The sequence below is a fragment of the Oryctolagus cuniculus genome, chromosome 4 (genome assembly GCF_051225735.1).
Source record: "Oryctolagus cuniculus isolate XC-2025 breed Fujian yellow rabbit chromosome 4, ASM5122573v1, whole genome shotgun sequence".
In the NCBI taxonomy this organism is placed as follows: domain Eukaryota; kingdom Metazoa; phylum Chordata; class Mammalia; order Lagomorpha; family Leporidae; genus Oryctolagus; species Oryctolagus cuniculus.
Window position 1 is genome coordinate 29,389,992 of NC_142870.1, and position 13,681 is coordinate 29,403,672.

Genomic DNA, 13,681 nt, shown 5'->3' on the forward strand with positions numbered 1-13,681 from the left:
AACTGGGGAGAGAACCAATGGATGGAAGACCTCTCTATCTCTCTCTCTGCATCTCCTCTCTCTCTGTAACTCTGACTTTTAAATAAATAAATAAATCTTTAAAAAAATCATTTATTACTAACACTCCTGAGAAATTAACTGTGCATTTTAGTACTACAGTAATATGGCCAGCGCCACGGCTCACTAGGCTAATCCTCCACCTGCGGCACCGGCACCCCGGGTTCTAGTCCCAGTTGGGGCGCCAGTTCTATCCCGGTTGCTCCTCTTCCAGTCCAGCTCTCTGCTGTGGTCCGGGAAGGCAGTGGAGGATGGCTTAAGTGGTTGGGCCCTGCACCCGCATGGGAGACCAGGAGTGGGGGCAGCTGGCTCCTGGCTTTGGATCGTTGCAGTGCGCCAGCCGTGGTGGCCATTTTGGGGATGAACCAATGGAAGGAAGACCTTTCTTTCTCTCTCTCTCACTAACACTGCCTGTCAAAAAAAAAAAAAAATACTACAGTAATAATATCAGCAACTTCACTTACCAAAAAGATGGAAATATTACACAGGCAAGATACAGAACTCAATAGTTCAGGTCCAAGAAATTTGAGTTAATAAAGCTGATGTTGGGCCGGTCCTGTGGCTCATTTGGTTAATCCTCCACCTGTGGTGCTGGCATTCCATGTGGGCACCGATTCTAGTCCCGGTTGCTCCTCTTCCTGTCCAGTTCTCTGCTGTGGCTCGGGAAGGCAGTGGAGAATGGCCCAAGTGTTTGGGCTCCTGCACCCACATGTGAGACCCAGGAGAGGCTCTTGGCTTCTGGCTTCAGTCTGGCCCAGCCTTGACGGTTGCAGCCATTTGGGGATTGAACCAGCAGATGGAAGATCTGTCTATGTCTCTCTCCCTCTCTGTATTACTCTGCCTTTCTAATAAATAAAATAAACTTTCAAAAAAATTTTAAAAAGAATAGCTAGTTGTATTTCTGAGTTTTTACGTATTGTGTAAGAACACTTTCCATTGTCCTAACGTACTAAAAATTGTTTTATGTTTACCTTATATAATCTATTTAAAAAGATTTGTTGGTTGCTCCTTTGTGCTCTGAATAAAAACTTGGTTTTGTTGTCCATTATGCTATTTCTCTCATTGCAGAAAGTATTTTCCTTTTTTTTTTTTTTGAAGTAACAGCCAAGGTTATATATTTTGACATAGTATGTGTTTTTGTTTTTGTTTTTGTTTTTGACAGGCAGAGTTAGACAGTGAGAGAGAAAGAAAGAAAGGTCTTCCTTCCGTTGGTTCATCCCCAAAATGGCCGGCGCACTGTGCCCATCTGAGGCCAGGAGCCAGGTACTTCCTCCTGGTCTCCCATGCGGGTGCAGGGCCCAAGCACTTGAGCCATCCTCCACTGTCCTCCCGGGCCACAGCAGAGAGCTGGACTGGAAGAGGAACAACCAGGACAGAACTGGCACCCCAACTGGGACTAGAACCCGGGGTGCCGGTGCTGCAGGTGGAGGATTAGTCTAGTGAGCCGCAGTGCCAGCCATAGTATGATTCTTAAATTGTTCTTAGATCAAGCTTTTAGAATTCATAAAGATGAAAGGACTTGTTCATTTTATTCTTTGAAAATAAGGTGAGAAGTGAACAGTTGTCTTAGTAATCTATATAGTAAGCAATATAATTCACGAAAAAATTCTCAGTGTTTTTCCTCAGTGAGATTTTTCTTTAATCTCCATAATTGCCTGAATTTTCATTTTTGTCATTGTAAATATAAAAAACAGACCACTTATCATTTAATCATCCTAAGATTAAACCTCAGAGGAAATGTCTAGTTGAGTTGTGACTTAAATTACCAGGATACACACTATGGTGGTCATTTAAAAATATTTAAAGGTGCCAGTGCTGTGGCACAGTGGGTTAAAGCCCTGACCTGCAGCACTGCCATCCCATATGGGAACTGGTTTGAGTCCAGGCTGCTCTACTTCTTTTTTTTTTTTTTTTTTTTTTTGACAGGCAGAATTAGACAGTGAGAGAGAGAGACAGAGAGAAAGGTCTTCCTTTTCCATTGGTTTACCCCCCTAATGGCCGCTACGGCCGGCACGCTGCAGCTGGCGCACTGGACTGATCCGAGTCCAGGAGCCAGGTGCTTCCTCCCGGTCTCCCATGCGGGTACAGGGCCCAAGCACTTGAGCCATCCTCCACTGTCCTCCCGGGCCACAGCAGAGAGCTGGACTGGAAGAGAGGCAACCAGGACAGAACCGGTGCCCCAACCGGGACTGGAACCCGGGGTGCCTGCAATTCAGGCAGATTAGTCTAGTAAGCCGCAGCACCAGCCTCAGGCTGCTCTTCTTCTGATCCAGCTCTCTACTATGGTGTGGGAAGGCAGTGGAAGATGGCTCAAGTGCTTTGGCCCCTATATCCCACGTGGAAGACCTGGAAGAAGCTCCTGGCTTCAGATTGGATCAGCTCTGGCCATTATGGCCATTTGGGGAGTGAGCCAGCAGATGGAAGATCTCTGTCTGTAACTCCCTCTCTTTGTGACTCTGGCTTTCAAATAAATTGAATAAATCTTTAAAAAAAAAGATTACATCTTAGTATATATATAATTAAAAACTTTTACTCTACAATTTCATTAATGCATATTAAAATATAATCAGCACAGAGGTTGGTGCTGTGGTGCAGGGGAAAAGCTGCTGCCTGCAGTGCCGGCATCCCATATGGGTGCCATTTCAAGTCCTGGCTGCTTCACTTCCGATCTCGCTCCCTGCTATGGCCTAGGAAAAGCAGTAGAAGATGGCTCAAGTCCTTGGGCCCCTGCACCTGTGTGGGAGACTTGGCAGAAGCTTCAGATCGGCACAGCTGTAACCATTGTGGCCAATTGGGGAGTGAACCAGTGGATGGAAGGCCTCTCTCTGCCTCTCCTTCTCTCTGTGTGTAACTCTGACTTTCAAATAAATAAATCTTTAAAAAAAATCAGAACAATGAATTTGTTTTTGATGTTTTTAAAAAAATTCTATTAAGAGTCAGAAAAAAGAAAATAAAGAAAAGGTATCACTTTTGTTTGTATCTAAATAAACCAGAAGTAGAAACTGTGGCCTGTTTGCTGCCACGGAGGTGGGTTAACATATTAGATGTTTAGGATTTAGTTCTGAGGTGGTTCCTTCTCTGCCTTGGATTAATGGCATGTCCAGACCTGATTGTTTTTATGCATATTTCTTGCTTTGTTGATGCGACTTTAAGATTTATGAGTTTTTTATGTGCACTTAGGTATGGAGAGAAAAACAATGCTTTCATTGTTGCCAGCTTTGAAAATGAGGATGAAAATAAGGATGAGATCTCCAAGAAAGTTACCAGGGCCCTTGATAAGGTTACCTCTGATTATCATTCAGGATCTTCTTCATCAGATGAAGAAACAAGTAAGGAAGTGGAAGTGAAACCCAATTCGATGACTGCAACTCCAAGCCCTGTTTACCAGGTAATCATGAAATGCCTCTGTATTGAAGGGGATGGACTGGGCTTGGCAGAGTGTTGTATAGGTAGCCCTGCTCAGGTTACCCAAGATTTCTGATTTGAGACTTTGAATGGTAGCTCCTGCCTTCCCTACAGTAGGTAGAAACTGCTTTGAGATATAAATAGGAATCCTAAGTTACTTTATCAAGTTCTGTCTCATTAAAGAGTTAAAATAGGGGCCAGCAGTGGAAGGCTTTGCCTGTAGCACTAGCATCCCATATGGACGCTGTAGTCTCGGCTCTACTTCCTATCCAAGCTTCCTGCTAATGGCATGAGAAGGCAGCCAAGGATAGTGCAGGTGCTTGATACCCTGCCATCCGTGAGGGACACCTGGAAGAGGCTTCTGGCTCCCAGCTTTCATCTGGCCCAGCCCTGGCTGTTGGAGCCACTTTGGGGAGTAAACCAGCAGATAGAAAATATCTCTCTGTCTTCCTCCCCTCTCTCTCTCTCTAATTTTATTTGTAAATAAGCTTTTATTTATAAATAAATCTTAAAAACAAAAAAATGAGAATAAATGTATTTCAAAAGGAAGTTGAAAAAATAACTCATGATAATAAAACTTTCCTGATATATTAAAATCCCTTATTTTATTCAGAAATTGTCACTCTTTTTTTGTAGTCTTTAACATTTCCAGTTTATAACTTTGGGTTTTGTTTTCTTGTTTGTCTCTGTTATTAAAGAGTAACTTCACTAAATTATTTTTTGGTTAATTTTTTGCTCATGCCAAAACAGTCCCCCTCTTCATTTGAACAGTCGTATATAGCTAGCATGCCTACATTTACAGATTTTGCTCACTTACTATATTAACATACCAAAGCAATTTGATTGATATACTTTGAAAATTTTTTTGACCAAACAGTACTCTTGAGCAGAAGAAAAATGCTTTGTAAAATTGATTGTTTATTTGAGACAGAAAAAGAGCTCTCTTGTACTAGTCTATTCCTCATATGCCCACAATGACCAGGTCTAGGCTGGAGCCAAAGCAATGATCTGGGAACTCAATCCAGGTCTCATGTATTTTGCAAGAACCCAGTCACTTGATCCATCACTGCTACCTCGAAGGGTGTTCATTAGCAAGAAGCAGGATCAAGAGGTAGAGCCAAGTATTGAACCCAGGTACTCCTGATATAGGATGTAGATATCTTAACTGGGGTAAACACCTGACCAACCATTTTTTTAAATCAATACATTTTTTGAATTGAGCCTTATTCTGGACATGTATTTTTGATTTTGAGTAGATTTTTTTAATGTAGCTATTTTTATCATTCTGTCTTAATTAGACATAATGAACACACTAGGTTTATGATAGGGTTCAATTTGGCTAAAATGAAAATTTAGACACAGTGAGTAAGAAGCAGAGAATTGCAGTTTGATAATGAGGAATTAAACTTTTATTTTTCAGCATATACATAAATAACATTCTTTCAGTGTAACTTTTATTTCTTTTTTCAATTGTTAATTTCTTTGCATGTTTGATAAAGATTAATTCTGAAGATTATGAAATCAGAGATACTTGTATATATTTTAACATGCATTTTGTGAAACTTCAAAAAATGCAAGAGTATAATAGTGAGAGATCGTCACTCTCTTTCCAACCACTAGTCTTGTGCCCTTCCATAGTAGCATTCAACACCAGATTTGGATGTTTTCACTGTTCTTCCAGAGAAATTCCCTGTGTAGATAAGTAAAATATTTTTACCTCAGAATCATAGAGTCATTTTGTAAACTTTACGATAAATATTTTGGTGGTTTTTTTTTGGCTGTGTGATGTGTAATACATTGCAAATTACCTTTATATGAATTCTTGGAATTCATTTAAATGTGTGGCAGTTTTGCTTCAAAATTTTGTTAGTTAAGTCCCAAATTAAATTAATTGCTGGTAGTTTTTTCAGTGGCAAATTTATTTTAATATTTGAAATGACAAAATTTTAAGAAGGAATCAAGGCTGGCACCATGGCTCACTAGGCTAATACTCCACCTGCGGCACCGGCACCCCGAGTTCTAGTCCCAGTTGGGGCGCCAGTTCTGTCCCGGTTGCTCCTCTTCCAGTCCAGCTCTCTGCTGTGGCCCCGGAAGGCAGTGGAGGATGGCCCAAGTGCTTGGGCCCTGCACCCGCATGGGAGACCTGGAGGGGGCAGCTGGCTCCTGGCTTTAGATCGGCGCAGTGCGCCGGCCATGGTGGCCATTTGGGGGTTGAACCAACGGAAGGAGGACCTTTCTCTTTGTCTCTCTCTCACTGTCTAACTCTACCTGTCAAAAAAAAAAACCAAAAAACAAAAAGAAGGAATCGAGTTGGAGGACTCAAACTAATTAATATATATTTATTATATTCTTTGATACTATGCTTATGATTTAAGATTAAAAATGTATCAGTGGTACAGCATACAAAGTCTAAAAATTGACCCACAGACACAGTTTAAGAAAAAAAAAAAGCCAAAGTAATTCGTAAAGCAAAGTCCTCAAGAAATAGTGCTACAACGATTGGATAATTATATGAAAGGAAAAAAATCAACTGCTACATGACACCATACACAAAAAATCTATTAGAGATGGATCACAGATCTAATTATAAATGCTAAATCTCTGAAGCCTTTAGAAGAGAACAGGGAGATACCTTTGTTATCTTGAGATAGGCAAAGATTTATTCCAGGGGTCACAAAAAACACTAACAAGAGAAAATACTGATAAATTAGACTTCTTCAAAATATCTTTTCTTCTTTTAATCAAAAGAAGCATTAAGAAAATGTATAAACCATGGACTGGGACAGGATATTCTCATTACCTATATCTGTAAAGAATTTGTTTCCAGACTATATTTTAGAAGTCATTCCTATAATAAAAGACAAATGACACAGTTTAAAATAATTGGCAAAAGATGTGAATAAACACTATATATATATAAACTTACGTGAGTGGGCAATAAGTAAATGAAAGCTTGCTTAACCTCACTTGTCACTGGGGAAGTATGAATTAAAACCACAATGAAATAACTACTTCCTGAAAAGCTTTATTACAAACTTTTAGAACACAAAGTACATGTAAGAGTGCAAAGCAACTAGGTTTAGTAAATTGCTAGTGGGAGTGCAAAATGGTACAACCACTTTAAAAAAATTTTTTTTAAAGATTTATATTTTCTTTACTTGAAAGTCAGAGTTAGAGAGAGAGACGCTGCATCTATTGGTTCACTCCCCAAATGGCCACAATAGTCAGGGCTAAGCCAGGCCAAAGCCAGGAGTTAGGAGATTCTTCCAGTCTTCCAGTCTTTCCCAGGCACATTAGCAGGGAGTTAGAAGAGGAGCAGCCAAGACTTGAGCTTATGTCCGTATGGGATGCCAGTGTCGCAGGCAGAGGCTTAACTTACTGCACCACAACACTGGGCCCCTGAAACACTTTTAAAGTTAAATATGCATCCCATCCCTGTGTATTTGCTAGGACAAGTGAAAATATGTCTACCAAACCAAGTACAGAAGAGTGTTTGCGAGGTTTTTTTTTTTTTTTTTTAATCTAATTATAGATATATGCCCACAGGTGTATGCAAAGATAGTTCTTAAGGGATACACAAAAAAACTGGTGTCATTTGCTCCTGAGATAGGTAATTGGGTAGCCCACTTAGATAAAGAGGGACTTTCCACATTGTGACCTTTGGTGCTGTTGGAACTTTATCACATTAATATGGTGCTGTACAGAATGTGAATTTTTTTTAAAATGTACTTACAAAAACAAATTAGACATCTGGGAAATCTGAAGCTCACAGGGTGTAGCATTCTGAGCAGAGAGATCCAAAGCTGCTGATAAGAACATTTTGAATGTGAACTTGATATACCCACCTGACTGTTCTGAAGCACTAAATTGGCTGCTTCAGAATCAGCTGGAGAACTTTTTCAAATACTTGCGTTCTATTCCTAAGATTTTATTACTGTTCAGTAAACAAGTATTGGACCGTGAACAGCTTTTGTTTAAAGTCATAAGCAAGGAGTCAATTACACATTGACTCTTTGCTTAGTGCTGTGGAAACTTCTGGTCTAAAATATGATGTATTGTCAAAAGCCTCCATTCATTCTGTTTTGATCTTTTCTAGTTGAACTTTGAGTGTGGTGGTTGAGTTTATTCACTTCTTTATTCAGAAAACATGATCAGTCAATTATAATATATTTAGACTTAACCATAGTAATGTCACTTATACTTACTGTTGTGGTTGTGGTTAAGTGATTTTTTGTTTGTCTTCTAATGAAGAATCTGGAAGGTAACCTAGAGTTTCATTAACACACAGCTAATTTTTCCATTGAAATAACTTGATGTTTTCTCTTCTCTACAGATTTCAGAACTAATATTCCCACCTCTTCCAATGTGGCACCCTTTACCCAGAAAAAAGCCAGGAATGTACCGAGGGAATGGTCACCAGAATCACTACCCTCCTCCTGTTCCATTTGGTTATCCAAATCAGGGAAGAAAGAATAAACCATATCGCCCGATTCCAGTGACATGGGTACCTCCTCCTGGAATGCATTGTGACCGGAATCATTGGATTAATCCTCACATGTTAGCACCTCACTAGCTTCTTTTATTCTGTTGGTGTGATGTTGAAACCTTACTATACATTAAAAGTTTAAAAGTTCATATTCATAGTGGTGAAGTTAGATGGACAAAACCATCAAACTTATTTTTATAGAGAAGTTATTGAGAATAATCTTTCTTAAAAATTATATATATATGCACTTTAGATATATTGATATAGTTTGAGAAACTTTATTAAAGTTAGTCAAGTGCCTGAGTTTTTAATATTGGACTTGAGTATTTATATATTGTGCATCAACTCTGTTGGATACAAGAACACTGTAGGAGTTGACGATCTGTTCTAGCACCTTTGAGCATTTACTTAGTGGAGAGTATGTAAGTTATTTATACACAAGAAAATCTATTTTATGTCATTGTTATTTAGAAGAATTGCGTGAAATCATGTAGTTGCAAATAAAAAGTAGTTTGAGGCATGACAATGTGTGTTTTTGTTCTGTGTATAAAAAAAGGAATGGGATATTTCACTTCAATGTATTTAAATATTTAACAAAGAAAATAGGTAAAATTAGAAAATTCCCTTTTAAAAATCAACTTTTTATTAACCATGCTTTCCCCAAAAGCCACATATCAAAATGTGCATATAAAAAGTCTAAAATTTGTGGTAGCTAATTACAAATATAAATAAAACATCTTTCAATTATCAAAGTTGCTACACATAGGACTTTCCTAACCCAAGAATTTGGCCTTTATTTTGAAGACATCTGAGTAATATGCCTGATATTACATAAAGCCACTCAGAGTGCTTTGTTCAAAAAAGGTTTGAGTCTACTGGAAGTCTAAAATAGTCAGATAGTACAGTGCAGATTCTTCAGTAGTCCTTCATTTTTATACCACTGTAATCCCATTAGTCTCGTAAGTGGGCGTGAACTACAAAAAAAAAAAAAAAAAAGATTATGAGTTTGGATTTTTTTCCAAAGGTAAGTTTTTAGGAACTGAGATCAGCAGTACTTTTCCTGTCACCTTCATCTTTATCAGAAAAAAACAACTTGCTAATAAATCATCGGATGGCCTTGGTCTTCAAAAAATTCGTGTTGCAATTTTTTAGTTGTATTCAAGTACAGAAAAAAATGAAAGTACACAAATCATAAAGTTGTTCAGTGCTGTGAAAGTGTGAAGTCAATTTTACAGTGAAATTTAAGATATTTGCTACTTCATTAGAAAACTAATTTTTAATCTTAGAGACTTCTAGTTCTAATGTTATATATTACTCTTTGCCTATTAAGCCACATACAAGCTTTAACTTAATGTATCTCTAACTTAATGGCCATTTCCTGCCCACAGAAAATGATAGTGAATGCCTGCTTAAACCTGAATGTATTTTCCTAGGTATAATTGACATAACAAGGGAGATTAATTGTGAGCATTAAGAATTTAACTGTTAAGAGTTATTGCACTATTCCCTAATGGATCCTAGAGAGTTTGTGGTATTAATGAGATTTGTGGGCAATTGGGGTGAAGTTGGAAAAATTCAAGTCTTTATCATGAAGTTGGCAGATATCATCTGTTATATTTGTTGTTGTTACAGGTATGAGAATTTTGGGAAAATAATAGCCAGTGTCAAGAAGAGCAGTATTATTTTTGCGATATGCCTACTAATTAGATGGTTCTTTAGTATAAAATCTTAATTATCTTCATTAGTGCTGATGACTAAATGACAGAGCCACTTGGAAAAAGTGCTGATTTTGGATTTGACCATTTCAGATACTACCTGTTGAAGATTCTACCTATATTTACTATCTTCATCTTATTCTAAAATTTGAAGCAGAAGGAACTCAACAAACTAGGTATTTCCTGAAAAGGAGGCTAACAACTTGATAGCAGTTTTATTTACTTGAACTGCATCAATACATGTTTCCAATCCATTCCTAATGAAGTGATATCAGTACCCTCTCAGCAGCTGGGTCTTAAATTCCAAGTGTAAGTATGAGGTACAAATTTTTGCTGGCCCTCTTTTAATAATTATGACTGCAGAAGTAATTATGGTTCCATGATTTAATATCTCCCTTAGACAACTCCCAGGATTGCTCTAATGAAGACAAAAGATGGCTGTATAAAACCAGTTTTCAAACCCTGTCAGGCTGTTTCAAGTAGAGGTGGTTTATGACTGAACAGTGAAAATAATTTGTTTTAATTGTCCATTTTATTTTATATTTGTAGGCGTAACTGCAAACCTCTAAATTTTAGAGGTTGAACTTGGACATGGATGTTCGAAAAATACAAATTCTTTTGGTAAGTGTGCTTACATCAATATTAAAGTGCTTAATGTTGGTTTTTTTTTTAATTCCACTATTTATCTCGAAGTATTTATCTTTTCAGTAAACTGATTTAAAGTTAAGAAAATATGTTGACTTATACTTAATTACTAGGCATGTGTTAATTCCATAGTTGGTGATTGGTAGGAATTTTCCTCTTAATAAAATAAAATAGATACATTTTACCTTGCAAGTAACCATTCTGTACATTTTACAGATAATATTAAATAATAAATTCTTTTTATTTCTATGTACCAAAATATTTAATCTCACAATATCCCTAGAGGTCGGTCCCGTTACTATCCCAGTATGGATCAGGTTTCAGAGAAGTTAAAAATGCACAAGATCAGAAAAAGTGAAATAATGAAGCCCTGACTTTAAAACAAGCTATATGTTTTTAAAGCCCATGTTCCATCATGTCTCCACAATCAGGTTACATATGAAATCTACTAACTCCTGAGATTTGTGAGAACAGTCATCACTAGACCAAGTTGTAGAAATAAAACCTCAAAGATTCTATTGAGTGAATGAGAATGCAAGACATTAAATTATATTGATCAGCCACTAATCCTTGACAGAGCTCCTTGTTACAGACTAGTTATTTCTAAAAAGGAGGCTGACAACTATATACCATTTTCATTTACTTGAACTGTAAATCATGAAAAAGCACACTACTGACAGGGTAAAGATCATAAATAGATGATTAGTAACAGTGGTTTTTCTTAATCATTAAATATTTGGTGATTTTAACATAGTATACAGTCAGTGTACCCTCTTGGTGCAAGTTTTCTGCATATACTCTGGATTTTGTATTCCCTTGGGTGAAGCAGCAACACTGTCAGCCTCTTTAGAGAAACAAGAATATCCCTGTATTACAGATGATGTTTTATGGCATTCCTTCATACTGGAACGTTGTTATATAGGTACTAATTATAGGGAAGATTCATGAAGTTTCTTTTTAAAATATGTATAGTTTATTCATTGCAGAAATTATCACCTGCCTTCCAATTTAATAGCATTAGGCCATCTCAGGTTCCCTTGTTCTTCCTTCACATGTAACTTTTTTTTTTAAATGTTGATTTATTTAAAAAGGAGGGACAGAAAGGAAGAGAGAGAGCTCTTCCATCCATGTTTCACTTCCCAAATGGCTGCAACTTCCAAGGCTGGGTCAAGCTGGAGCCAGGAGTCAGAAACTCCATACATATCTCACTTGAGTGGCATGGAGCTCATGTACTTGGGCCTTCTTCTGCTACCTTTCCAGGTGCATTAGCAGGAAGCTGGGTGGAAAACAGAGCAGCCAGGACTCAAACTGACACTCTGATACAGGATACCATGTCACAAGTGGTGGTTTAACGTGCTGCTCTGTAACACAGGCTCCTATATCTTAAGGATAAAATAAAAACTAAAATGGAAACATATTTAACACTTACGGAAATAAAATTCACCGTAGGACTTGTAGCAGATACATCACTTCAACTGATGTTTGATGTTTCATAAAGTATATGAACCATATAAATAAAAGTGTTATGTTTTACTGTTTTGGGGCCAGCACTGAGGTGTAGTGCTTAAAGCCAGTGTTGCAGGTGGCGGCTGGCCATCCGATATGAGATACTGGTTCAAGTCCTGGCTGTTCCACTTCAGATCCACCTCCCTCCTAGTGTGCCTGGGAAAGTGGCAGAAAATGGCCTTAGTGCTTGGGTCACTGCACCCATATGAGAGACCCAGAAGGAGCTCCTGGCTTCGGTTTGACCCAGCTCTGGCCATTTCAGCCATTTGGGGAGTGAACCCACATGGAGAATCTCTCTGTCTGTAAATGAACCTTCAAATAAATAAGTAAAATTTTTATTGTTTTAATTTTACTGTTTTCACCTCACAAAAGGAAAAGCAAGCTACAGAAAAGACTTCATAAAAGCTACAAACATAATCATGGGACACTTTTGCTTAAGTTGCATAGGACTTGAAAATGCCAACTGTTAAGATTTTGACAGTCATAGTGTGGCTATAAAGTCTACCATTTAGGGGCTGGCATTGTGGTGCATGGGTTAAGCTACCACCTGTGACAACCGGCATCCCATGTGAGCACCCCATTCAAGTCCCAGCTGCTCTGTTTCTGATCAGCTACCTGCTAATATACCTGGGAAGGCAGTAGCTGATGGCCCAAGTGCTTGAGTCCCTGCCACCGACATGGGAAACCCAGATAGAGTTCCAGGCTCATGGCTTCGCCCTGGCCCAGGCCTTGCAACTGGTGGACATTGCAGGAGTAAACCAGTGGATAGAAGATACTCTTCTTTCTGTGTCTCCCTTTTTTAACTTTGCCTTTCAAATAAATAAATATTTTTCAAAAAGCCTACCATTTATGTGTATACATAACAAATTTTAAAATGTGAAATTTATGTTATAAATCTATATGGAATATGGGTGAAAAGCATTTGTATCCAAAATGGAAATTTAATTGAGTAGTTATGTCCATAATTTTGGTTTCGTGAACTTCACTAGTGGTAAAATATAAATTAAAATAGATATATTTTGGCAGTCATAAGATTAATGCTCATTATTGATAGGGTATGTGGGAAAGGAGTATCATAGTATTAGCAGAGATTTAAAGTGATATAAAGCAGCTGTACATTTTTTAAGTATGTATCCTTTCACCAAACAATAGTACTTACAGAAATTTACCTACGGAAGTATTCAAACAAGGGGACTGGTATCTACTTAAAAGTGTTCACTGCAAAATTGTTATGGATGGCAAAAATAACAAAAATACAAGTAAGCACCAAAAGATGAACACTTAAATGTCTATTCAAAATAGTAGAAAATACCATGTAGCCATGTAAAACTTTTTTTAAAAAGTAGATGACTTTGTAATGACCTAGAACAAAATACTCTGAGTAAGGAAAAATATTGTGTCTAGGATGATGCTAATATTCTCGCTCCTCTTCCAGTCCAGCTCTCTGCTATGGCCTGGGAAGGCAGTGGAGGATGGCCTGAGTGCCTGGGCCCTGCACCCGCATGGGAGACCAGGAGGAAGCACCTGGCTCTTGGATTTGGATCAGCGCAGCTTGCCAGCCGCAGCGACCATCTAGGGGGTGAACCAATGGAAGGAAGACCTTTCTCTGTCTCTCACTGTCTAACTCTGCCTGTCAAAAAAAATATATTGTCTGAAGAAAGAAATATCAAATAGTAGCGTTTGCAGAGGTGGTGGTGGAGGGGAGCAAATAGAGAATTTTATTTTTCTACTTTGTACATTTCAATATTTAGACTTTTATATCAAATATTACTTTATAACTGGAGTGGTAAAAAGACCAACTTTTTTTTTTTTTTTTTTTGACAGGCAGAGTGGACAGAGAGAGAGACAGAAAGAAAGGTCTTCCTTT

The 13,681-nt window shown here is 38.0% G+C and overlaps 2 protein-coding genes across 5 annotated transcripts in view; one reads left to right on the plus strand and one right to left on the minus strand.

The window, feature by feature from the left end:
* Positions 1-12,652, plus strand: part of BTG3 (BTG anti-proliferation factor 3) — a 30,944-nt gene extending 18,292 nt beyond the window's left edge. The window contains exons 4-7 of one of the 2 annotated variants that reach the window (XR_016232312.1): positions 3,238-3,445; positions 7,796-8,019; positions 9,757-9,972; positions 10,213-12,652. Coding sequence is in view for 1 of the 2 variants with exons in the window: in XM_002716768.6 (XP_002716814.1) it covers positions 3,238-3,445; positions 7,796-8,035 (448 nt within the window). In the remaining variant the exon portion in view is untranslated. Of the gene's footprint in view, positions 1-3,237; positions 3,446-7,795; positions 8,472-9,756; positions 9,973-10,212 lie in introns of those variants that run through there. The other variant, XM_002716768.6, reaches the window with a different exon arrangement.
* CXADR (CXADR cell adhesion molecule) overlaps positions 8,569-13,681 on the minus strand; it is an 84,344-nt gene continuing 79,231 nt past the window's right edge. For all 3 annotated transcript variants that reach the window (XM_089330282.1, XM_089330279.1, XM_089330280.1), the window contains one exon: positions 8,569-8,922. In XM_089330282.1, the coding sequence (XP_089186408.1) occupies positions 8,841-8,922 (82 nt within the window). In that variant the 3' untranslated portion in view covers positions 8,569-8,840. The remainder of the gene's footprint in view (positions 8,923-13,681) is intronic.